At 43.8% G+C, this 26134-nt stretch overlaps 1 protein-coding gene across 3 annotated transcripts in view; it reads left to right on the top strand.

Moving 5' to 3' along the window:
• The window catches only part of THADA (THADA armadillo repeat containing), a 385109-nt gene that overhangs the window by 48165 nt on the left and 310810 nt on the right, over positions 1–26134 (top strand). For all 3 annotated transcript variants that reach the window (XM_075535368.1, XM_075535369.1, XM_075535367.1), the window contains exons 20-22: positions 2068–2226; positions 4179–4336; positions 13608–13717. In XM_075535368.1, the coding sequence (XP_075391483.1) occupies positions 2068–2226; positions 4179–4336; positions 13608–13717 (427 nt within the window). The remainder of the gene's footprint in view (positions 1–2067; positions 2227–4178; positions 4337–13607; positions 13718–26134) is intronic.

The raw sequence follows: 26134 nt of genomic DNA, 5'->3' as shown, positions 1-26134 counted from the left end.
GCTCATTTTAAGCTGAGCGGGATGGCAAAACTGACCAGTTCCCGTGTCAGGGTGCCGTGTACCCTGTTTGCTTGGTGATTTGTGGGAGTTACAAAGACTACGGATAGAAGAACCAAGTCGAGTAATTGACTGCGCTCACTCCCTTCACTTTTATTAACAGCCAGTCAGGTGTTACATGCGGAGTTTTATTTTTTGGCTAATGTTAGTCTAAATACCAGGATTTGATGCTTTAGTTTTCTGACGTAAACAATGGACAGAAGGAACACTTCATTTTACAGTTGAAATTGGGATCGGTATATTCTGGACGAGAACTATTGAGTGTTATGTCACTTCTTATAGATAGAGTATGCAAAATATACTAGAATTCTGTTGGTCGGTAAAGAGTTTTAAAACCTTGGTTGGGCTCAAAAACGGTCTTTGGTTCATAGACTTTTCTTTAATTCTGCCTTCTCTTTTCCTTTCTGGTTTATCTCCATCCCTCTATCCCCCGTGTTATCTGCCATTCACTCTTTTTAAAAAAATCATTTTATTGGGGTTTCGTATAACTCATATCACCATCCATCAATCCATCCATCCATCCTTCCATTGTGTCGAGCACATTTGTACATTTGTTGCCATCATCATCCTCAAAACATTTTCTTTCTACTTGAGCCCTGGGTATCGGCTCTTCACTTCCCCCCTCTTTCCCCCACCCTTCCTCCCTAACAAACCCTTAATAATTTATAAATTATTATTATTTTGTCATGTCTTACACTGACCTATGTCTCCCTTCACCCATTTTCTGTTGCCCGTCCCCTGGGAGAGGGTTATAGTAGATAATTGTGATCGGTTCCCCTTTTCTCCCCCACCTTTCTTTTACCCTCCTGGTATTGCTACTCTCATTATTGGTCCTGGGGGGTTTATGTGTCCTGGTTCCCTGTGTTTCCAGCTCTTCTCTGTACCAGTGCACATCCTCTGGTCTAGCCGGATTTGTAAGGTAGAATTGAGATCATGATAGTGGGTAGCGGGGAAGAAGCATTAAAGAACTAGAGGAAAGTTGTATGTTCCATCGGTGCTCTACGGCACCCTGACTTTGCCGTTCGTTCTCAGTCGTGTCCTCGAAGGCCATAGAAAGTGCGTAGGTTTCTTAACATTTTATTCCGACTTTTCTCATTCCTGTAGTTTCTTTTTGGGCCAGTGTTACTTTTTCACGGCTATAAGTTTGTTTTCTTTTTGGTAAAATGTCAAGGAAGCAGCAGATGAACATTAGCTGTAGGTTGAATCATCGTGATACCAGTTGGAGTGTTTAGTAGAAGTCCGGGAGTATGAATACAACAGGGGCTATTTTTTTTCTTTTCTTAATTGATTGCAGGTGATCACCATGTTTCAGAAATCTGAACCAGTTTCTGTTCTAGGCACTGGTGAGTCAGCGGGGAACAAGCAAACAAAGTCATGCATTCAGTGAGATTATATTTCGTAATCCAGCGAGTGCTTAGGAAATGAAAATGAAGTTTAATATCACACTAGGCCTGCATTACAGAATGCATTTCAAAGCCAAATAGTAGATCTTGATGAAATCCTGATAGTATGATTCTTGGTGGCACCTAACATCATAACAACATGGTGTTCCTTAGTAAGGTTGCTTCTGTGTTGGGGAGGTATTTTCATTTAATATTGTGCTTTTAAGCCTTGATAACTTGTACACAGGGAAATAATCTGTTGGGGAAAATCCATTGAGAGTTTTTGTTGTGCTCTCACAGGACCGAGTCCAGTGTTTGAGGTTTCCAGGCGACCTTAAGAAAAGTAAAGTCGAAGGGTTTGGGTTAGGGTTAGGGTTAGGAAAAAAAAGAAAAGAAAAGTCGAAAGAGGCCTTTGTGCTATGGAGAGGAGTTGTTGTGTCACCTCTTCGATGGAAATGGCCTTATTTCTCATGTGCACCAAAATTGTATCAAAACCCCAACTAGATCATTTTGCCATTTTCTACCCTGAGTAGCATTCAAAGAGCGGATTATCCTGTATTGAAAATTCTGGGATCCTTGCGGGTGAGGTGGCACTGGGCTTTCACATACTCCCCTCTCTCCCTCTCAGTGTCAGCCAGCCGCCTGCAGGTGATTCTGAATGAGATCCAGCCACGAGATACTAATGATTACTTCAGCCATGCCAAAGTACTGCAAGAACACTCTAGCTTTGATTTAGAGGACTTGAACGCTAATATGCCCAATATTGACGCTGCCTCCGAAACCAAAGGTAAGAAACACACAATTGATAGTGTAACGAGTGCTTCTTTTAGTGCAAGGTAAAAAGTCACGTAGCGCTCTCTTAATAGAGCTAACCAGAGGCTACAGATCTGAGAAGCTCCTTGGAAAGCTCCTTGGAAATACCGTTTTCTCTGCGCTTATCAATGGTGTCAGTTTGGGAGTGAGCTTACAAAACTTGTGCCAGGAAGCATTGTGCCGCAGTGTAGCTGCCAAGGTGCGGTGAGCTCCCCTCTGACCGCCTGAGCAACGGCCACAGAAAGACGCCAAGAACCTGCGTTGGGCCCCCGCGCCTCTAGGAGGACGGTGCATGTTGTCCACTGGAAGGCAGGCTCTTTAAAGGACGCGCACCTCGAGCCGAGTCACACATCACTGCCGCTGGAGTGGGAGTTCTTCAGTCGCAGTGGCATTAGTGATGGTTACATATGTCTCTGTTTTGTCCTAAAAGACCCTGTCACTCGCTCCTATGGAGGCCGTTTTGACTTAGAGCAACCCAATAGGCCCTTAGAAGCAGTACTTTTTTAGTGATTTATTTCATATTCTGCTACATTCTCCACTAGATGGAGATATTGCCCTGCGGAAGTTCCTTTTGGGTGAGCTTTTTTTTTTTTTTTTTTTTAAAAATTAAGGTAACGTCAACATGTCCTTGTTGTGATAGTGGTAAATAATACAGAGGTCAAGGCAAATGCAAACCAAGTCCTCCTTCACATATACTCCGGTCCCACTTTCACGTCAGTGGTCCTCAACCTTCCCGCGCCTCAACCCTTTCCTGCAGTTCCTCATGCGGTGGTGACCCCCCAACCATAACATTATCTTCGTTGCTACTTCATAATGATAATTTTACTACTTTCATGAATCGTCATGTAAATACCTGATAGGATGTATTTTCATTGTTACAAATTGAACATCATTAAAGCATAGTGATTCATCACAAAAACAATGTGTAATTACATATTGTGAAATATTTATTTCTAATGAAAAATAAATGAAATTTTGCCTGGAAGCATGGTGTAGCATGGGTAACAGTCTTCATACCGGGCACTCATATGTGGGCGTATCTGCATGTGGGCGGACCTGCATGGATGTGGATGGAAGAGCAGTGTCTCCATTCCTAAGACCATTAGAAATATGTGTTTTCCAATGGTCTTGGGCGACCTCTGTGAAAAGGTCATTCGACCCCCAAAGGGATCACAACCCCCAAAGGGATCATGACCCCCAGATTGAGGACCAGTGATACGCATCCTTTTAGATCTATTTTATATCTGTGTATAAACATGCAGCCTTTCAGTTCAGCAGGCGTCTTTTTCACACCTATCTGGGATGGCACTCTGTCATTTTGTTCTCCTGCTTCTTGGTATCATTCTATGTCTTGGGTATCATTTTTAAGTCACTAAAGTATCCTTAAAACTAAAATAAGGCAAGTGAGGAGGATCATTGCTCATTGACTATGAGGTTTAAATATGTTTGGAAAAAAGAATTTTTTAATTTTAAAAGTTGCCGTGGCCCTTTCGTGAGAGCACAGCTACCTTCACCAAAAGAGATGAGAAACTCTCTCTGTTCTAGTCACGTTGAATGCGCGACAGAGAAACTCTGTCTCATTCATTTCCCAAGTTGAGGATTTTAAGTTTGAAACACTGTTTTATCTAAAGTATATTTTTTAAAGTGACATATTAGAATAGGTACAGCATTACTTAAGATGCTTTTACTTGAAAATTTATTTTGTACGTCATATATTAGCAGATACTTAGCATGACTTCCCCTTCCAGCAAATGTTCCACAAATGCTTGTTGTTTTCTCTTGAATAAACACAAGATATGACAAATTGATTTGCTCAAGCAGATTATTCTTGGGGAAATTATGAGCACGTTTGTTCTAGGAAACCTGGGGTGTGAGTCATCAGGAGTGTCTAGTGTCGCAATCGGTTTGTCTTCTTTTTTTTCCAAGGTAAAGAAGGGAAACCTTGTGATGTGACTGCCCAGACGGTGCTGGTCTGCTGTTGGAGAAGTATGAAGGAAGTGGCCTTGCTTTTAGGCACCTTGTGCCAGCTCTTGCCCATGCGCCCTGGGCCAGACGCTCCTGAGGGGCTGCTGACAGTGGAACAGGTAGGGGCGAGGTTTCCTTCACCTGATGTATTTTCTGGTCAAAGCACGAAGCACCGTATTTATGTATAACTCAAATCAAGGGAAATAAACCTTGTGAATTTTTCATAAGTACAATCCAACAGACACCAACTGGCACACATTTCTGAGAGTTCTGGACTATCAACTTTGCACTAGATTTTAAAAGCAGCATGATACTTTTAGAAATATTTTCATTTTCGGGATAAAGGTACATAAGTAAAAGGACGATTGCTTTACCTTTTAACTTTAATATTACCATTTGGGGTTTCTCTTTAAACATACAGAAATCAAATTCTTGCTGAAATGATTTATTTAGTAAAACTCCACAGACCTCTAAAATTTCACAAAAGGTAACAACTATGCTTTCTGGATTCATGTTTCCCACGACACTGATAATAAAGTTGTAGTCACTTAAGAGTTTGGGCTGGTTTTTATTTTCAGTCCACAAAGTTAGTTCACCATCTGGGACTGTTCAAGAGACCTGACTGCATGTTTACAAGAAATTAGCTTACCACAAGCATTTCATTTGGAAATATTTTAGATTTATTAGATTTCTGTTTTTAATTGATTCCTTCTTCCTTTCCATATGGTTTCAACAAATCCATTTCCCACTGTTTTCCAGCAGAGAGATATACCATGTACTTTCATTTTTAACCTTTTTCAAATCAAGGGTAATTTTGTCCCTAGGGTGTTACAACATCGAATAACAAAATAAATATTGTAGTATGCTGATGCTGATGGTTTCTATAGTGACCACCTGACAAGCGCCATGGAAATAATGCCAAATATTTTCATTCTCACACGCTCTGTGGTTGTTGGGCTTACATCTGGTTAACAGCAGGGCTGAGATTGCTTCAACCACCCGAGATGGAGAAAGGCTAAGGAGAACAGGACGCTGCTGGCTTCGTTAGGTTCCTTGTTCTCTTCCAAGTCAAATAGGCATCAATGTCCTGGTGTGAGAGCCGTAGTCCTTGCTGGTGACCAGCTTCCGTGCCAATGCCAACATCTTCGCTGAAGGAATCCAGCTATGATTAACGATTACTTCACGAATGCGCAACATCTCACTAGGAAGTAAACCTGTGCTAACGACAGTCCTTGTGCTTCCCACCTTTTCTTTCCAAGGATAAGGGAAAGCCTCCGGCTCTTGCTGTCTGTGGAGCCGCGCTTCCCCGAGAAGAGAGAGGGGGAGACACACATTTTGGTTTGTTACTGTCGCTAAACAGACCCGCCTGCTTCCTAGGAAATCATTTTGCCCTGAGACTTTTGACACAGCGGCCAAATGATAGGGATTTTACTTACATGCGATTCAAAACAAAAAAGGCAAACAGCCACTCCCGAGTCACTGCCGTTGAGTTGCTACGCACCCCTCGTCGACTTCTATAGGCTCGACACGTTCAGGGGGGAAGTCCAGAAAAATCAGTGTAAAGGAAAGACAAGCTACAGCAATAGCAGAAACTCACAGGAGCCAAGACCTCTTCCAAGGACCCTTATTGGCACATAAACTACAACCCTGCTGGCTTTCTGGGTTTTTTGGTTTGTTTTTTTTAAATAGCAGTGTCAGTTCTAATCCGGTCTAGTCATTTCACTCATGCTGCAGCTCATGTGGTACCTTCACAGATGTTTGTATGAGACAAGACTGAGTGTGGGGGCCCAGGAATGAATACACACATTCACACTATTCAAACACTGAAACCGTGTTTACGGTGGCTCACTTCATTCTTCATGTGAATGACGCTAAAGAAACGTCTCAGCGGGCTGCTGCTGTGAAGGGCTAGCGACCTAACAGAATGAAACGTGGCCCGGGCCAGCGCCATCCTCAACGTTGTTCCACACTTGAGCCCACGGTTGCAGCCACTGTGTCTGTCCACCTTTGTGAGGCCTTCCTAGTTTCCGCTGCTCCTGGCCTTGACCAGGTATGTCCTTCAGGGATTAGTCTCTCAGCAGCATGTCTGAGTATGCGAAATGCTCACCATCCTTGCCTCTAAGGAGCACTCTGGCTATACTTCTAGGACAGATTTCCTTGTCCATTTAGCAGCCCATGGTACTTTCCGTTGTCTTCTCCAATTAAAATGCATTGATTCTTCTTTGGTTTTCCTAATTCATTGTCCATATGAGGCGATGGAAAATACTATGGCTTGGATCAGGTGCGCCAAAGCAAGTGACATCCTTGCTTTTCAGGACAATGAGCAGGTCTTGTGTAGCAGATTTACCTAACATAACTCGCCCTTTGAGCTCCTGACTGCTACTTCCATGAGCACAGAGTGTGAATTCAAGTGAGACAGAATCCCTGGCAACTTCAATCTTTTCTGCATTTATCATGATGTTGCCTGTTGGCTTAGTTGTGAGGATTTTGGTCTGCTTTACACTGAGTTGTAATTAATCTTGAAGGCTGCACTCCATTATTTACATCAGCAATTGCCTCAAGTCCTCCTCACTTTCAGCAAGCAAGGTTGTGTGTGTTATCTGTATGTTGCAGGTTGTTTATAAGCCTTTCTCCAGTCCTGATACTGCAATCTTCTTCATCCAATCCAGCTTCTCTGATGATTTGCTCAGCGTACAGATTGGATAAGTATGGTCAGAGGATACAACCCTGACACATACCTTTCCTGCTTTTAAACCATGCGGTGTCCCCTGTTTCTGTTTGTGCAACTGCCTCCTGGTCCCTGTACCGGTTCTGCCTGAGTACTCTGATGTGTCTGGAATTCCCATTCTTCTCAAGGCTCTCTGCGGTTTATTATGATCCACACAATCGAATACCTTGGCTTAGTCAGTAACACTCAAGTAAACATCTTTCTAAAATTCTCTCCTTTCAGCCAATGTGCATCTGACATCAACAGTGATATCTTTGGTTCCTTGTGCTCTTCTGAATCCAGCCTGAACCTCTGGCAGCTGCCTGTTAGTGTAGTGCTGTAATTATTGTTCGATTATCTTCAGCAACATTTTACTTGTTCAGTTATTACTGTTCACTCTGGGTGACCCTGCTGGCATTCGAAATACCACTGACATAGTTCCCAGCGAGCCATCACAATATGACAGACTGACAAGTGATGGCCATGTCTCAGTTTAGGATCACTTACTAGTTGATGAGCTGTGCTGGCACTGTTGAATAAGCATTGGACTGCTAACTACTACAAGGTCAGCCGTCTCAGACCCCCAGCCACTCATCTGGAGAAAGACAGGGCTTTCTATACCCCTAAAGAGTTACAGTCTTAGAAACTCACAGGGGCAGTTCTATCCTGACCTACTGAGCTGATAGGAGTTGGCCTTGGCTCAATGGCAGTAGATTTGATTTTGGAGAGATGTAGTTAAAACTTTTAAAAGTTAAAAATGTAAATATTAGAAAACAATGCCACTTACATTCAAATGGCTGGTCCACACTCTTCTAAATACCCTGGCCACCCTAGACCTGCTGTTGACCTAGTGGGAAACTACTGATTTAGGAGTCAGCGTGGAAGGAGAGCATGATTACAACAGACTTGCTGCAACAAAGGTAGAAAGTGACTTGCAAACTGTGTGCTCAACTGTGCACCTAATGATTGGCAGTTTGAAGCTACCCACTGGCACCATGGAAAGGCCTGGCCATCTGCTTCCATTACAACCATTGCTATTCGTGTTAGTTGGTTGTCATTGAGATGATTCTGATGCATGGCTTAAGAAGGCAGCCAAGAAAGCCCCGTGGACAGCCCACTCTGTTTCACTTGGTGCGGAGGAGAACATATGTACAGCTTGCATTTCTTTTTCCCTGAGAACCACTGGGATCTGCTCTTCTGTCAGTGGATGAAGGAAGCTATTCAGGAAGCCCAGGCTGCTAACATTCTCCACTCACCATCACTCCGGCCGTCATTGCAGTTTGAGGGTTGGCAGGTAGAAGAGAGACAGATTTCTTTTTAACCTATTCTGTAAGCTCCCCCTAATTTTCTGGCCCCTTGTTAGAGAGGTAGTTGCTTAGATTCTGCTTGTTGCCATTGTTAGTTATTGTGCAGTATCTAGGGACTCATGGTGATCTTAGGTACAACAGAATGATACAGTGCCCAGTCCTGCGCCATTCTCACAATTGTGGTTATGTTTCAACCCGTTATTGTAGCCATGGTGTCAGTCTCACTCATTGAGGGTCTCAGGAACTGGTTCCTCCTGAAAGTATGACTGAGTCTTGCCATCCTCACTTTTAGGGAGCATTCTGGCTGTACTTTTTCCAATTCAGATTTGCTTGTTCTCTGGCAGTCGATTGACATAGTCAGGATACTTCACCAACATCATCATTCAAAGGCAGCAATTCTTTTTTAAAAAAAATAATTTTATTAGGGACTCACACATCTCATCACAATCCATACACATATCAATTGTGTAAAGCACATTTGTACCTTCATTGCCTTCATCATTCTCAAAACATTTGCTCTCCACTTAAACTCCTGGCATCAGCTCCTCTTTTTTCCCCTCTCTCCCCATTCCCCCCTCCTTTATGAAGCTTTGATCATTTATAAATTATTATTTTGTCATATCTTGCACTGTCCCATGTCTCCCTTCACCCACTTTTCTGTTGTCCGTCTCCCAGGGAGGAGGTTATATGTAGATCCTTGTAATTGGTTTCCCCTTTCCAACCCACCCGCCCTCTACCCTCCCAGTATCGCCACTCTCACCACTGGTCCTATAGGGATCATCCACCCTGGATTCCCTGTGTTTCCAGTTCCTATTTGTACCAGTTCCTATTTGTACCAGTGTACATCCTCTGGTCTAGTCAGATTTCTAATTGGGAGTGGGGGAGGATTTAGGAACTGGAGGAAAAATGTATGTTTCATCATTGCTACATTGTACCCTGACTGGCTCGTCTCCTCCCTGAGACCCTCCTGTAAGTGGCCTACAAGTGGACTTTGGGTCTCCACTCAGCACTCCCCTGTCCCCATTCACAATGATATGATTTTTTTGTTGTGATGATGCCTGATGCCTGATTCCTTCGATAACCTCGTGATCACACAGGCTGGTGTGGTTCTTCCATGTAGGCTTTGTTGCTTCTGAGCTAGATGGCCACTTGTTTACCTTTAAGCCTTTAAGACCCCAGACTCTATTCTTTTGATAGCCGGGCACCATCAGCTTTCTTCGCCACATTTGCTTATGCACCCATTTGTCTTCAGTGATCGTATCAGGGAGGTGAGCACACAATGATATGATTTTTTTGTTCTTTGATGTCTGATAACTGATCCCTTTGGCACTTCGTGATCACGCAGGCTGGTGTGCTTCTTCCATGTGGGCTTTGTTACTTCTGAGATAGATGGCCGCTTGTTTACCTTCAAGCCTTTAAGACTCCAGACGCTCTATCTTTTGATAGCCGGGCACCATCAGCTTTCTTCACCACATTTACTTATTCACTCGCTTTGTCTCCAGCAGTTGTTGGGAAGGTGAGCATATAGAATTCAAAGGCAGCAATTCTTTTGTCTGTCTTCCTTATTCACTGTCCAGTTATTGCATGCCTATCAGGTGTTTGAAAATACCATGCCTTGTGTCCGGAGAACTAGTTGAGAGAGGACATTTAATAGTTGAGAGAGGACATTTGTAGCTGATTTGCCCCGTGACGTATGGAATGAGATTTCTTGACTGCTGTTTCCATAAGCGTTGATTGTGCATCTAAGTAAAATTAAATCCTTGACAACCTCAGTCTTTTCTCTCTGGAGGGGGTCTCTCGGTCCGTTCGTGAGGAATTGGGTTTAATTTTGGTTGGGTAACATTCGCACTGAAGGCTCCTCTTAGATCTTCTTCGGCGAGTGCCTAAGCCGTCTTCTGTTTCAGCAAGCAAAGCTGTATCATTGTCATGCCACCATTCATGAGGCTTCCTCTAACCCCGATCCCCATTTCCTCTTCCCCCACTCCAGCACTCGGGATGATTTGCTGAGTACGGATTGAATGGGAGAAAGATGGGGCAGGGCTTTCTGCTCGGAAGAGTAGAAAAGGCAATTCTCGCCTGTCTGTTAAAAGGGCGCTGTAAGTCATCATCTCCATGGCAGTGCATTTGGTCTCGGTGTACACAGATGAGTGAGGATAGTGAAAGGTGACAGCCTCACCCACACTTCCGTGATCTTAAACGATGCCGCATTCTCTTGTTCTTTCCCACCGACTGCTGCTTGCTCTATGTACAGATTCCACATGAGCACAGTGAAGGGCTCTCGAATTTCACCCTTCTCATGTGATCTATAATTTCTTACAATACCCAGTCAGATGCCTCTGCGTGTCAGGAAAACACAGGTGAGCATGTGTCTGCGAATGTGTGTCACCATTGGATGGTCGTGGATCACCATGTAGGGGTTTTTGCTGCTGCCCCAAGAGAGCGGGTGCACATTTATCATAAACACTGAGTTTTCCAGTTTTCGGTGCTGCGTTTGCAAGCCACTAGAGCTGGGAAAATCACAGAGCTGGGATTGGTCATCTCTTTTGAACAAGAGGAAGCGGAAGCCTGTGGATGTACCTTTTTGACCCAGGATCAAAAAGCTGGTTTATGGCGGCTTTGGAATGAGGACCTACTTCTCGTAACCAGCCTGTCTTCCGACAGAGCACAGTGCTACCTGCTTTCTTCTGAGCTGCTCTTTAATTTCCCTTTAAGCTCGGTTTTCCCTGCTTCTCAGATCCAACCACATTTTCCCAAGGTGCAGTCAGGCTCCTGGCTAACAAACTTTTTTTTTTTTTTAATTTTTTTTTTTCTAACAAACTTTTTAGCAAATGGCCCGTTTCCCTAGATCTCACCGTAGGAAGCAGTGCGTCCTCACCAGCTTCCCCACAATGACAATGTGTTCATTCCGAGCCACGTCTGACTTTCCTCCTGCCCTGTAATCACATAATGAAAGGTTCTTTCAGAATGGCCCTGGGATGAGAGGCAGAGATAAAACTAGCTTTGAGGGATGTAAGTTGAGACCCTTAAGGAGTGAGCAGTGTACGCAACCGTATCTCAGCAACTTCCTGGCTGGTGTGTCTGAGTTCTTGAGGTGTCACTGATGGGGAGCTCCTGCTTGATACATTTTGTTGGTCCTTTTTCCGAGGGATATTTGGTAGCCTGTGCCGAATTAAGTTTTTGAAACAATTTCCTCTCTGGTGTATTAATATGTATGCTAATATATTTCCCTTAGTGTTCGTATAAAGAAGGTTTGGGGTAAAGATTTCATACCTGCCTTCTCTGGTAATTATTGTCATGGAGATTACATAAGGCAAAACAATCACCAGCTCTTAGAAATGAGCCGTTTTCCTCTTCCTGCTGTAAATGGTGTTGTAACTCCCGGAGCACGCAGTGCTAATTGGCATTGTGCATTCCATTCCTTCTGTGCCTTTGGTTAACTGTTTTAGATTTTATGTATGGGCTACAAGTGGGGTGTGCATTTATTAGTCATCAGAAGTCTTAAATAAATTGACTTTTATGATTTGCTTTGCCAAAAGATCCTACCTTCTCTTCCCCTTCAAAATTATGAGTAAGTATGAATTGAATTAGCACTGAATGCAAATGACCCCACTTGAAACTTTGGAATGAATTTGAGCAAATTACCCCATCACGACATCATCTAGTTCAGGGGTCCTCAAACTATATTCCATGGGCCACATGTGGCCCGCCAAGGATGTTTATCCAACCTGCCAGGTATTTTTGCCCCATTTTGTTTTTTAACTTCAAAATAAGATAATGTGCAGTGTGCGTAGGAATTTGTTCATAGTTTTTTTTTAAACTATAGTCCGGCCCTCCAGCGGGTCTGAGGGACAGTGAACTGACCCCTGTTTAAAAAGTTTGAGGACCGCTGATCTAGTTAATGATGCCCTTCCTACCGAGGACTTAAAAATCCCCTGGGGGATACAATATTGAATTCCTCTTTTAAACATGGATAGAAGAACAAAGTCAATGTGACGAATGGTTAAGAATTGGCAAGGAAGCAAAGCGGAGACATCTTGGTGACAAGACATCGGAATACCAGGAAATGATTACCTTTGTTAAGAATGGTGTGAGGGAACAGCATGTGAGCTTTGAAGAAATACCATATTACAGGGAAATGATAGAAGTATCCAGACCAAGACAGGCTAGGAGACAAGGTCTTGTGATATATTACTTATCACTGAAAATGAACCTGCGAAAACTACAGCATGGCAACCTAGCCCGAGACTCCTGGGCAACCACAAGACAAAACAAGGAAACCCTCTGTTTCAACCCATAGTGACCCTGCCCAACAGAGTAGAACGTCTCATAGATTTCCCAGGCTGACGTCTGTCTGCACGTAGGTGGCCACACCTCCCTCCTGTGCAGAGACAGCTTCCAGGGGGTTCTCGCTGTTGACCTGTCCTTGAACAGCCGAGCACCTCACGGGCACCCATGACAGTGACCGCTATCAGATGGAATGGCAGAGATGCAGTCAGCTGAACCAGTTTGACAATTCAGTCTGTCCAGAAACCATCAGTTAGAAACTGATAGATTAGTTTGTAACCCCATGATCTAAAAACTTTAAATAATCAACTCTTGGTTGTCTGCTCTTGCATGAAGAAAGGAGGCATGTAGGGGCGCAGTTGGTTGGCATGGTGGTAAAGTCCAAAGTTCTGACTCATAAAAGTAGGGCTTGTCAGTATTTTAGCAGGCCCTGTGGACTCAATTGAAAAGCTTCTGGTTACCCATTGGGCTGCTAACCAGATGGTCGGCGGTTCAAAATCACAAGGCGCTCCATGGGAGAAGGATGAGACTTTGTACTCTGTCCTGGAACACCATGGGGACAGTTCTACTCAGCCCAGTAGGGTTGCTATGCGTGAGAATTGACTTGACCACAGGGACTTGGTTAGTTAATTAAGAGGTAATAAATTAGTTCCCCCAGGCGTGGGTGAGTGAATGTTGTCACCTCTCAGGATTTTTCAGTGGTAGTGAATGACATGAACAATCAAAGAGGCACCCAGTGAGGTTTGGGTGAAGCTGGCAGCTCACAGCTCTAGTGCAGCAGTTAAAGATGGCTGGCTCTGGAACCATCTACCCGAGTACATGTTTGGCCCCACCGCTTACTTGCTGAGTGACTTAGCCCTTCTTGGCCTCCATTTCTTCCTCTGCAAAGGGAATTTAATATTAGTACTCAGTACATGGGATTATTGTGAAGATTAGTAAAATGGTATTTTGAAAAAGCCTTAAAACAGTACCTTTCACATAGTTAAATGCTAAATGGATGGGCTTCTGGACCTGAGTTCTAAATGATAGGCTGTCATTAATACACCTGTAATTATACACATAAATTGAGCATCTATCTTTTTTTTTCTTAAGGTAAAAGACATTGGCGATTACTTTAAACAGCACCTTTTACAATCCAGGCACAGAGGAGCATTTGAACTGGCTTACACCGGCTTTGTGAAACTCACTGAAACACTAAACAGGTAAAACCAAACAAGTAGCATTTTGTGTCAGTTTTTCAAGACTGCATACAAACCCTGTGCTTGAAGTTGTGTCTTTTGATGTTTACAAAAATAAGACTTCAGTTGACTGCAACACTCATAGAAGAAATTGTTTCCTTAGGTTTCCTTGTGAAACATACTGCGTGGATGATTGTGAAATGCCCACACCAAGTGCTTGCTTACTGCATGGTGATTTGAATCAAATGCAAAGATTTTGCTAAAAATAGCTTTGGAATTGCTACTCCTTTTTAATTGAATGAAATAAGTGTTTTGTCTGAAGATTATGTAGCATTAAGAATAAATTATACTCTCGTTGTTTTTGGATTTGTGTATATAACAGAGAAACACTTAAGGATTTTGTGTTTTGCTTCATGATTTTGTCATATAGAAAAACTTTATACATACATAGACCAAAAAATATGCCTTCTTCCCTAGAAAAAAATTGTGTAAACTTTGTGTCTTTAGCTAAGCAGGTTATTATTTTTAGACGTTATAGGTACTGATAGTTTCATTCATTCATATAATAGACTGCCTCCAAAGAGCTTGTGAGGAAACCTTCAATTACTTAATGACTAAGTGTTCATGGAACGTGTTCTCTAAATAAAAGGTAGTATTTTCCAGGAAAACATTTCCATTGCCTGGAAATATTTTGAAATGAAGCAGAGTTATGCCAGCCTTGTGGCCTCAGCAAACATTTTATTTTCGGTGCCTAAGACCTCTACTCCTTGAAACATATTTTAAAAACGCCTTTTCACACTCCTGGTAAAAATATTTAGCAGACATTCTGGCAGTTCTGAGCCCCGCAGAGTCTCTTTAAATGATTCTTTTTAAATGGCGGTGACTTTAAACTGCTGATCTTGAAAAGATTTTGTTGCTTTTTCAACTCTTTGTTTCCTATATTGATAAGATTTAAAAGTACTTTTTCTCACAACACAACACATTTCAGATCAATGACCTGTGTGCTGTGCTCAGTTTTGGGGGGCATATGTCTTTTTTATAGACACATAGCCTGTTCCCCAAGACTGATGGTTCAGTTTGGGAAATAGGCTGGGATGAAAATCAGCATCTTTGACGGGTGCAGGCACTGACCAGTCAGAACAAGCGCTGCGGTGCACACTCAGCCTCACTGTACGTACAGACTGTGTTTGAGCTGGGCACCAGCCTGGAATGGAAGACCAGTGCACTTGAATGTGAAGAACCCACATGGGTGGAATTCGCCAATTCTGTAGGAACACCTGGAGAGAAAGCAACAGGCTGAGGTGGCTGGTGGGACTTCATGGACCAGGTGGAACTTATGCTAACGAATGAGTAAGGTTTAGGCAGGTAGAAGGGAAAAGGCTGGCGTTCTCGTTAAGGCATTCATAAGCAAATATTCACAGGCTGTTGAATTGGTGTATGGTGTGATATTAGGTGAACCAGAAAGCCCCCTTACCACAGTGGGCTGGAACTTAAGAGGTGATACCATACACCTGGATAGATAAAGCGACTATCACATATTTTGGAGGCACATTTACTGTAGGAGAGATGCACTGAACGGTTTTTATCTGAAGTTGACTATGTATGGGAGGCTGCAGAGAGCAGAGAATGGAGCACTAGTCACTCTCAGCCTCTGCGTGCTTCATCTCTAAAGTAAGACAAAGAAGGTTCCCCGTCAGATTTCTTGTGTGTGTGTGTGTGTTGTTTTGTGGATCAAATAGAGTGGTGGACATGTATGACAATCTCCCAGTGTACAAGGACTGGGCTCGTGTATCAAGCTGTTTTCAGGGTGGCGGTGCTAGCTGAATGGACTGGAATGGCAGATGATCGTGTGGAGAGCTTGGGGTCAGTTATAACAATACGGATCTGAGAGGAAGGCCTCCTGTGTGATGGTGATTCTGGGAATGCAGAGAAAGAAGTGGAGTCTGAGTTAACATTTGGCCCTATGTCATAATATCGCCCCACGTGACTTCCTAAAGGCTTCGAAGTTGTAGACATACTACAAGGCAGGGTCTTGTATGTCAAGAACTATGTCGGATTTGTTGGGGTGATTTCATCTCAGGGTATTTTCTGGGCCAGTGAGTGGCGCTCAGCTGGCAGATGAAGTGGTCGGGAAGGTTCAAGGCTGCTCCCCTCACGTTTCCGGCAGCTTCGCTGGGATGGCTGGGGAACTCGGGAAGCTGGAGTGGCTCCATGGCTTTTCCAGTTTGGCCACTTCAGAGAAGCTGACTTTCTTACATGGCAGCTGGCTTCCACCAGATGGAGTGGTTCATGAGCACCAGGCAGAAGCTGCATGATTGTCTCCTGACCTGACTTTAGTATTCCAGTCCACCCCCTCACTGCCCCTCCTTTATTTCTTGCTACGAGGGGATCATAAGCTAGCAGAGATGGGGAAGGGGAAAGGTCATCTTGCAGAGGTGCCTATGGGATGGGGGAAGACCATTGAAAAATGCAGTCTCTCCTGTGAGCCACCTGCGTGTGGGCACCCGTGGTCACCAGGGAAGCCTCGGTTGCTCAAGTGGTCTAAACCCTGCTTCTAGGAAAAGAAGAGTGATGTTAAAAAAACAAAAACCAACCAACATGCAAACAGCAGAAATGTGTTCGATTTTTAAGGATGAATGAGTTTTGCATGCTTGACATATGGGATGACGATGATGATGGCATCTAGCCTCCTGAAAGTTTTCTAGCCAGGACACGGAGTGACATCAGAAACGGAGATGCAGATCTAGGCCTTCTCCATTGACACTCTCTTTAGTAGGGCTGCAGTCTCTAGGGGGCAAGTGTGAAAGGAGAAAGGAACGGAGGCTTTTGAACACTGTAGTGGCTGGCGACCTGCATAAAGCTGGGGGCTAGGGAAGGCCCAGCGCCTGCTGTCTCCGACATCTCCCAGTCCACGTTAGCAATCCCATCATGGCCTTCACTCCTGGCTCTTCACCAGTCTCTTCTGCGTTCTCAGCTGTTGCTTCCAAGCCAAGTGGTTCTTGATTCCTTTGGAGACATTGGAATCTGCCCAACTGAATGTTTTGCACAGAACATCTTTAAAGTGCGTGTGGTTTCTTTCCCTTTGTTTGGTTATTTTTTTGTTAAAAGAAAATGTGTTTCCTTTGGACTCCTTTTGAGAACCTTTTATAAGCTCTTAAGTTATGAAAAAGTTATTTAGGCACTTTATATTTTTTAAAGTTTGCAAAGAGAAGAAACCTGGGGAGTTAATGAAAATCCGCTGAAATTCAGGCCAACTGCTCAGGCCACCTCTTGAACTACAGCTGTGGTAAGGAAGGAAACACTTACAGAGATTAATGGGTAAATAACTGAAGATTTAAACAAGAGTCATATTTGTTTGCATTGATTTTTTAATAGGATTATTCAAAATGTCTTCTCATATAAACTGAGTTCACTGTTAAACAATCATTGAAAAATAAGTAGGGATGGGAGACACGATTCTTTTTTAGAGTATCTTATGGAAGTGGCACTTAGACACACATGAAGACATACAAACGGTATGTTGAGTTAATTTTATAAAATTTGATTTCTTATATAGGTCTTCCTATTTAGAATTTGATGAACTATTTACACTTTAATTAAAAACATAATTACCTGACTAAGCATTTGGTTAGCGATACTAAATGTATAACTCTAATGCTATATTTTTAGTGAAATTCATATTTACTTGTGTTCATTTTCTCTGACCTTATTTTAGGTTATTCTTTCAGTGAAATGACAGAAATCTTAACTCTGGAGTGTTGAATCTGGGGACCCTAGCTTTTGTTTGTCTAACCGTAAATTAAGAGGTTGGCTACGAGAGGACAGAATAGTTGAGCACAGTCTGAATCTAGGAGGGAGAGGGAGATTCAGGACAACTTGATATTTACTTGTCATATATTTGGATTGCTTTGTTTATCAAAGTGTTGCTTAACCTACAAATGGATGTTGCAATAAATACAATCATTTTTCCCTACCAGAATAAATAAGTTGCTGACATTGGACAGTTTTGGGGTTTTGGTCATAAAAATCGAGTGTCGATTGCTGGTGCTGTGTGCCGTAGAGCCGGTTCAGACCCGACAGTCCTGTCGCCGCAGGAGGAGAGCCTTCCCGGCCCTGGGCGAGCCTCTCGGGTGGTTGGGCCCATTGTAGCCACTGGGTCAGTCGGTCATCTCGGTGGGGTCTTCCTCTCTCGCTGCGCCTCTGCTGTACCAAGCGTGCTGTCTCCTGCTGAGCTGTTGATGCCCACAAGTGCGGGCTGGACAGAACAGCTTCAATATATGTATTTATTTTTCGTCAATTAATTGTAACTACGAATTTTCATATTGCACAGGAAACTTACTATGAATAGCTAAAATAAAATAATGAGAGACTAATTTTCTCTACTGTTTTGGATATGAAAAGAGTAGATCTCTAAAAAAAAACCAAAAAACGACCGTGAAATTGACCGGAAATATAAAACATAAACCGTCAGATTTGGCTGGAAAAAAATGATTCCATTTGAAAAGAATACACACTCTTGTCTATATCTTTTTTCTCATTACTAGTGGAAAAGCATGTCAAGAAATCTTTTATTTCTCACTCAAATGTACACATTTAATTGAGCTGTGTACATTGTTGTATGCATTTCATTAAAAAATTTAATTAAATATTTACTAATGAAGATTAAAAACTCCAGCATTGATGATGGATTACAACTCAATGTAAAGAAGACCCCCCCAAAAAAATCCTCACACCTGGGCCAGTAAGCAACATCACAGTAAAACGAGAAAAGATTGAAGTTGTCACATATTTCACTTGGATCTACAGTAATTGCCCGTGGAAGCAGCATCCAGGAAATCATATGAGATGTATCACATTGGGCAATTCTGCTGCCAGAGATCTTGTAAACGTGTTTTGAAAAGCCAGTGTTTTAAAAATGAGTGCCTGACCCAGCCGTGATAGTCTCAAACACCTCATATGCAGGTGTAAGCTGGACAGGGCATCTAAGGAAGACTGAGTACTGCTGCCTGAGTTGGCTTGCTGGCAGAGAACATTAAGTAGACCCTGGACTGCCTGGACCACGAATCTGTGTTGGAAGAAATGTAGCCAGGAGGCTCTGTCAAAGGGAAGATGGTGCGATCATACTGTGCACATGGTATCAGGAGGGACTGGTCCCTCAGAAAGGACATTCTGCTTGGTCAAGGAGAAGAGCGGGAGAGAGGGGGCAGACCCTCCAGGAGTTGGGTCCACAGAGTGATTGCAACAGGAACGATTGTGAGCGTGGTACAGGTGGTTCGTTCTTATGTCTGTCCGAATTGTACGAGTCGGGGCTGACTTCTCCCCCAACCTTAACAAAGCCAAATGAAGATGGACGCGGGAAAACACCATTCTATACCAAGAGAAACATTAATTTTCCATTATTGTGGATTTGCGGGAAAAGTAGAGCATACCAGTTTTCCAAATTGAGTGTCTTTGGCCTGTGATTTGCTAATGAGTATTTTTAAGTCTGCTCCTGGCACTTCCAAGCTCATTTTTAAAGTTCCCCTCATCAAGATTTTGTGACGTGGTTGTAGCCTGCAGTGCCCTCCCCACATTTTGTTTGTTAGTGACGGAAGTTGATGTCTAACCTTCTCACTGGATTTATTTGGGCCAATCCTTTTCCAGGCTTCCCGTCTCTTCATGGTTCAGGGTTACAGTCGTTTCTAAAGTTCACGTGCATGTGGCTCACATCCGTCAGTGTTTAGCTTAATTGAAATAATAAACATGCACCTTAAAATAATAAGCATTATATTTGACCAAAGGACTGAATGGCTGGAGTAGAGAAGTAAGCTTGTGAAACAATTGGCGTACATTGCAAAATCTCTATGTTCGGAAAAATAACCATAGTGGAAGTATTTGAGCAAATGAAGGCAAGATTCTCAACTAACAATAGCAACATACCTACTCCGAGTTAACAACAACAACCAAATAGCTCAGTGTGCCCAGACAGAGATGGATGGATCTCGGCACAAAGCCATCGGAAAACCACTCTCTAGTCGAGGCACCTGATTTATTGGCACAAACTACTCTAATTACCAATTAGTTGGGTATACAACATAGGTAATTTGATTTCAGTCTGAGGGTTTTATGCTTATCTTAGAATACTGATTTGCGGCATGTGAGACTGCCCTGTGGATGCAGTCAGGCTAATCTGTTTATGGAACAGTAATTTGTTCAGTGGTCTGCTCAAGACAACACAAAGGCTTTTGAACACCAGCTATGGCGCAGGGACTCGGGCCTCTTTCCTGCCAGGTTTGCGTCTTGCTGGCCCTTTTTTTGACCGTGATGGTGTGATTCTTCTCCCTTCCCGGCACCCCTCAGCAGCCACCTCCCCGGAGTGCGGAGGAAAGACTGAGGTGTGAAGCTGAGCTGAGCTTGGCCTCTCAGCTTTGTGGACGCTAGGCAAGGCATTGAACCTCTCAGGGCTGCTGTGTCTGTCCTCTGATAAAAGAGGAGGGTTCTGTTCTCTTAGGTGTCTTTTCACTCCAAACCTTCTGATTATAGTTGATGCTTTCTAGTTTCTGACTGGAAAAGTCTGGGGGCGTGGGGGAATTGGGGGTGCCTCGGGGTATGAAAGATTGGGGGGCGTTGGAAACATTTTTAGTAAACTCCCTTTAGAACTGATAAATTGGGCTCCTGGGAGCATCTCTTGTGGATTAATGCCATTTAGTGTTTTAGCTGGTTTCTTCGGAAGAACCCTGAGCCCATGAAAGAACGTTTCAGTTTTACGATGTGCTCAGAGCCGAAAATGACACTGTGCACTTTGTATTAATTTGACACGGGGATGAAATAAAACAAAAGCACCTTCAGACAAAGAGGATATTTGCTCTTTTCTCAGAGAGACGCCTCAATAACAAAAGCAGGATTTTGGAATTCCCCGTGGCAGCGGTTGGTGCCTGCATTGGGCTTGGCACAAGCAGGCCAGGACTGCTCGTCTTTTCCTTGATGACCCCTGGATTGTGTGATGGGGAACCAAAACAAACAAGGAGGGTTGGCTGCATTGTTCTGGAGAAACCTTTTTAACTTTCGATTCCTTCATTATCATAAATACCAACCCTGGAGTTTTGAAATCACTTCCTTATGAAGTCATCTTTCCTTGTTGGGGACCAGACAGAAGATTCATTGACGAGGCGTTGAATTCTAGGTTAGCCTATTGTGTCCCTAGAGACACAGTGGCCACTGGACCTAAGGGGGGTGGGGGGGGGGGAGGCTGCAAAAGTAGATTCTGACATTTTATCCTGGACTGTGGGGCTTATGTTGTATAAACGTTTATAATGTCCAGGGAGAGGCACTGAGTAATTTTTGTTTTTTTCCTGAAAAGGGGGCAGTAAGTCAGATAGGTGTGAGAACCTATGCTTACATGATTATGAACCCCCTAGTTGGCTTGATTCTTGAATCTTGGGGAAAAAAATTACCTTTAGGGGCAGAATTGGACATATATAGGAGGGGACTTGAAGAAGTTTGTGGGAAAATTCCATTATCTTTTAATTCCATTTTTTTTTTTTCAGAAACATTTTGAAGTCTCCTCATATAGCTTATTTTGATGGGCTACCTGGATATTTTAGGAGGACATGTCTTGGTCTGAGGGCTGTGACCTTGGTGGGGGAAGGTTAGCTGAATGTCAATTAATCTGTAGGAAAAAACCAAGGAGCCCAGTTAGCTATTGCTCCCCTGGGGCAGCTCTTGCCATCACAGTGATGTCCATATGGTTGACGCTTTCTTCTCCAGGCATAGCCATCTTTCTCTGCCAACACCGTATTTCAAATAGTTGGTAACTTTATTTAACAGATTAAAAAAAACCAACCCAAACGTGTGACTTAGGGAAGATTTACAGAGCGGATCCGTTTTCTACTTGGTGGTTCCCCCACAATGTATTTGAAGCCACTGCATGTGGTGTCCACAATGGGGCATCACTCGCTCTTTGTGTTTCCTGCTACCGTGCTCTTTCTGCTTGCCGAACCCTTCGGAACTTTGTAAATGCTGCCCTTTGGACCTGAAGTGGTTGATGAACTAAAGGTGGTACTGTTCCCCTTACAGACCTGTCTATTGTTTTCCTGAAATTTGAGCCATGGGGTGGTGGGGGGGTGATGAGGTGCTGTTTCCGTCTTTCAGAGGTAGCCAAGGGCTGCAGTCTAAGGAGCTCGCCAGACCCGTGAGCCTGCTCTCTGTTCGTGATGCTGGCTTTCATTCTGCATTTCTCAGCCTTCCTCATGCCGCCACCCTTTCATACAGTGCCTCACGTTCGTGCTATTTCATAATGGTGATTTTGCTACTGTTTTGAGTCGTAATGTAAATATCTGATATGCAGGATGTATTTTCATTGTTACAAATTGAACATAGTTAAAGCATAGCAATGATTCACAAAAATAATATGTAATTATAATCCATGAAGTGTCGTTTTACCTCCAATACTGCTGCTTTCTACACAGTAGCTGCCCTCAACACACGTGTGACTGGTCTGTATAAGTACATTATGGCGCCAGCCCTGTCACGTACACCTGTATTTGTACGGGGTGTATGTGATGGGGTTGGTGCGATGATGTCATCACATGTGGTACTCGTATGTGGGCATGACTGCATGTGGGCGGACCCGCCTGGAGATGCATAGAGGTGTGAGTGGTGTCTCAGTTCCTAAGGCCATCGGAAATAATGTTTTCTGATGGTCTTAGGTGAATCCTCTGAAAGGGTCCGTTGACCCTCAAAGGGGTCACAACCCACAGGTTGCGAACCGCTGATCTAGGCCCTCTTTATGTGAGGTCCCACTGGTTGTGGTAGCCAGGCACCAGTTAGTTCTTCTCGTCTGGTGTGGTGAAGACTGGTGTTTGCGTGGTTCATTCGTGCATTGGACAAATTGCTTCCATGTGTCTTCAATTTTCTCCACTCCTCCTGGACCAATAGTTGCACCATAGATGTCTGTTCCTGAGCTTTCAGGATCCCAGCTGCTTATTAGAGTAGGCTGGAGGGCGTTGATTTTGTGGACTAACAAAGTTTTTTTTGCCATTTTACCTTGGTGTTTCCCAAGGTGAAGGTCCTGAGCCCACAGGACCATCAACTCGTTTCTTCAGGGTGGTTGTGTTGGGTCTCGGGGAGGGTTTCCCCAGTTCTCGTTTATCAGCACTGAAAGAATTCACGCAGCAGAAGCACTTTTGTAAATCCAGGTACCTTATGAGCGAAGAGGAAGTTTCAGGTAACAGTGGTCTCAGCTCAGATAGTACACGCTAACCCCGGAAAGTGTGCAAAGCCCCACGGAGGGAGGGGGGACCCTCAAAAGAGTTTGAGTCTGAAAATGGCCACTTCTGGGGAGCATGAAAAACCACATGGAAAATGACCAGAAAGGGGAGGCCCCCCAAACCAGAAGAGCAGTGCTGGAAACCGAAAGTGAGAGTGAGCCCGCCCTCCAATCTTGCTTTGTGTTTCTTCAGACCCCACTTGGAGGCAGGTCAGGGGGGGCGGGTGGTTGAGGCTATTGGCTGTTCTGAGTGGCTGCGTATGAGCACATGTGTGACGTGGCGTGGCGGCTTTCTAGTGGGCATACCTAGGTGACTTTCCCATAGGTGTCTAATGTGTGCCTGATTTCTTTCAAACCCCTTCATTGGGGCATGGCTAGCTAATTTTTGTTTTGCGTAGGCATTTGGTAGAGACAACCCCCTTATCCCTAATCTTCCTGCCTCTCCGTCATGTCTAAGAAGTTTGTATAGTTTGATCCCGCTTATGGTCCACCACACTCATGGCCATATTTGCAGCAAAACACAAGATCCATAAAGAGCCATGCTCTGTCAGCCCTCTCAAATTGTGGATGTGCTCTCTCTCACCTGGCTGGCCTGCGTATCCAGCCATGCAAGTACTTGTGTGGCACGGCCACTGCAGGACGGTGTGTAGAACAGTATTTGTTCTGTAATTAACATATTGATGGAACCCCTTCTTCGGTGCCACATCATTTTCTGGCTGCTAGGAATAGAGTGAACAGAACAGTGAGTGTTTGGGAGACGGGTCTTGCTGTTTTAAGGGGAAGAGGCAATCGAATTTGGTTTTAAGGGGAAGTTTCACTTTCCTTTTAGACTCTGTACCAAACTCCACTGCCATTGAGTTGATCCTGACTCAGAGTGACTTTGTAGAGGGTCTGTAAAACTGTGCATCTTAGCGAGAGTAGACAGTGTCATCTTTTCCTTGAGGAGCAGTTGGCGGTGTTTGAAGCCAGCAGCCCGGCGCGTAGCCCAGAGGGCCACCAGAAGCAGCAGCTTTCCGAGGGAAGAGCTTTACAATCGAAGGGAACAGCTCATAGCAAACGTCCTGAGTAAAAAACTCTTAAGATGAAGTTGAATGAGATGGTTCAAATATACAGGATGAAGATAAGACCCAGGATAAGGAGTTTGGATTTTGTGCTCTCTGGAAACCCTCTTTTTTTTTTTTGTCTCCCAGAGACTCTTAGAAAACTACAAGGTATCCTAGGAATTTTATATTAAAAAAAAAAAAGTGTACATACCTTTGTAAGTAGCCTGTAAAGTACCTAGGTGCTTGCTATGGAGTTGCATGGGTGGGATAAATGAGAAACTGCATTAATCTGGAAGACCTTCTCAGGTCAAGTGTCTGTTGACAGAAGTATACCTTTCCTCTTCAAGTCACCTTTATCCTACTTCCTTGCTGTATTGAAACCCTAGCTCTGTTTGTTCAGTGTTGCCCGAAGATGATCGTAGACTAGAACGTGGGTTGTGTAAGGAGCTCTGGTGGCACAGTGGGTTATTAGTGACGTTGGGCTGCTAACAGAAAGCTCAGCAGTTTGAAACCCCCACCTGCTCTACAGGAAAGAGATGAGGCTTTCTCCTGTAAAGAATTCTATCTTCGGAACTCACAGGGGTACTTCACTTCTTCTCTGGCCTGTAGGGTCACTGTGAGTCAGAATTGACTCCAGGGCTGTGAGTGCTTTGTCACAGATGATGTAAAGCATGTCGTTTGGGAAAGCAGACCCTGAATCAACACTGTATACACATTTTCTCAAGAGTCATGTAAGGAATAAGCTACTGCCAAGTGGAAGTGGGTAGCCATCCCACTCCAGTTCAGAGTGAGTAGTCTGAATGTGTCTTCATCATATTCTGGACAGCTAACATTTTGCTTTGCAAAGCCTTGGACTTGACTGAGTGTTTGAGAAAAGTGGATTTTCTTATAAGAACAGTAATGCGGTAGGATTTTGGTGATGATTGTAAAATTATTTTTTCCATCTACTTTCCCTGACAGCCTCACTCTGATTTTATGTACCTTGCTTTTGGGGACCAACCCATGGTGCCCCCTGTGTGTTGCAGGGTGGAACCTGTGCTCCACAGGGTTCATGGCTGTGGCCTTTCAGAGGCAGATAGATCACCAGGCCTTTCTTCCAAGATGCCTTTGTGGGTCCCAACCATCAGCCTTCTGGGTATTAGCCATGTTCCTAACCTTCTGCACCATGGAAGGGGTTCTGTATGGACTTAATTGCATGCTTTTCAGTTACCTCTGTTTTCATATGTAAAAAATAGTAAAACTCTTAGGTCTCTGTATCCTGGGTCAGAGTTCCCAGAAGCCTTGTTATTTCCCACTGAGTTGTCTGTGTATCCTTTGCTCTATGTTGGGTCATGGGAATCTGAAAGTGTGTTATCTAAAGAGCCAGGCCGAGAGTTTGTTTTTGTGTGTCTACAGCTGTCTGCATTTGGGTTGATGATGGTGGTAACTGATGAGCTTGAACTTGAGTAGCTAGCTATCTTTTGCTCTGTGTCAAGGCTGGGACCAAATTCTGTTCTGTCCCCTAGAGCAAACTTGCTTTTTCTTTCCATTGCCTAGAATGATTTTTAAAGGAGGGCAGAAGGAAAGCAAGGAACGCGAAATTCAGAAACCACGCTAAGGTCACAGTTGGTTCATAGTCAACAACTACATACATTTGTTGACATTTCTCTTTGAGTTTTCATTTGGAGTAGCTCTGCACCTCAACAAAATGAAAGCCGTCTGTGGGGGCCTGAGGCTTTCTTCTCTGTGTGCTAACAGCCCTCAGTGATAAGAGCTTGGTAAGTCTGCAGTACTGGGGAAAGGAGGAGCTCAGCAGGGGCTTGGCCCTTACTCGGCTGAGGAGTGGCTATGCATAATTAGTTTCCTGACAGCTGGGTTTTGATCATCGCTTGGTGCTTGTGCTTCATACAGTGCCCTTAAACGCGTTTCACCTTTTAACTTAATTGGTGAAATCGGGTGCTTTGTGTTTGCAGTTGAAATAATTCCTTAGGCCAGTGGTGAATCATTCAATTAATGTAAAAAAACAGATTATTAACAATAATAAATTTCCCATTACTCAAGTGTTTGGAGTACCTCTAGAAATGAATGAGGCACAGTTAATACCAAGCCCAGCAGGTTTTCTGCTGAATAGATTTTCTGTCGTTTGATTTAACTCCCTGGCTTACATTCCAT

This window comes from Tenrec ecaudatus, chromosome 17 (assembly GCF_050624435.1).
Source record: "Tenrec ecaudatus isolate mTenEca1 chromosome 17, mTenEca1.hap1, whole genome shotgun sequence".
In the NCBI taxonomy this organism is placed as follows: domain Eukaryota; kingdom Metazoa; phylum Chordata; class Mammalia; order Afrosoricida; family Tenrecidae; genus Tenrec; species Tenrec ecaudatus.
This window is presented reverse-complemented; position numbering and strand designations above follow the sequence as displayed.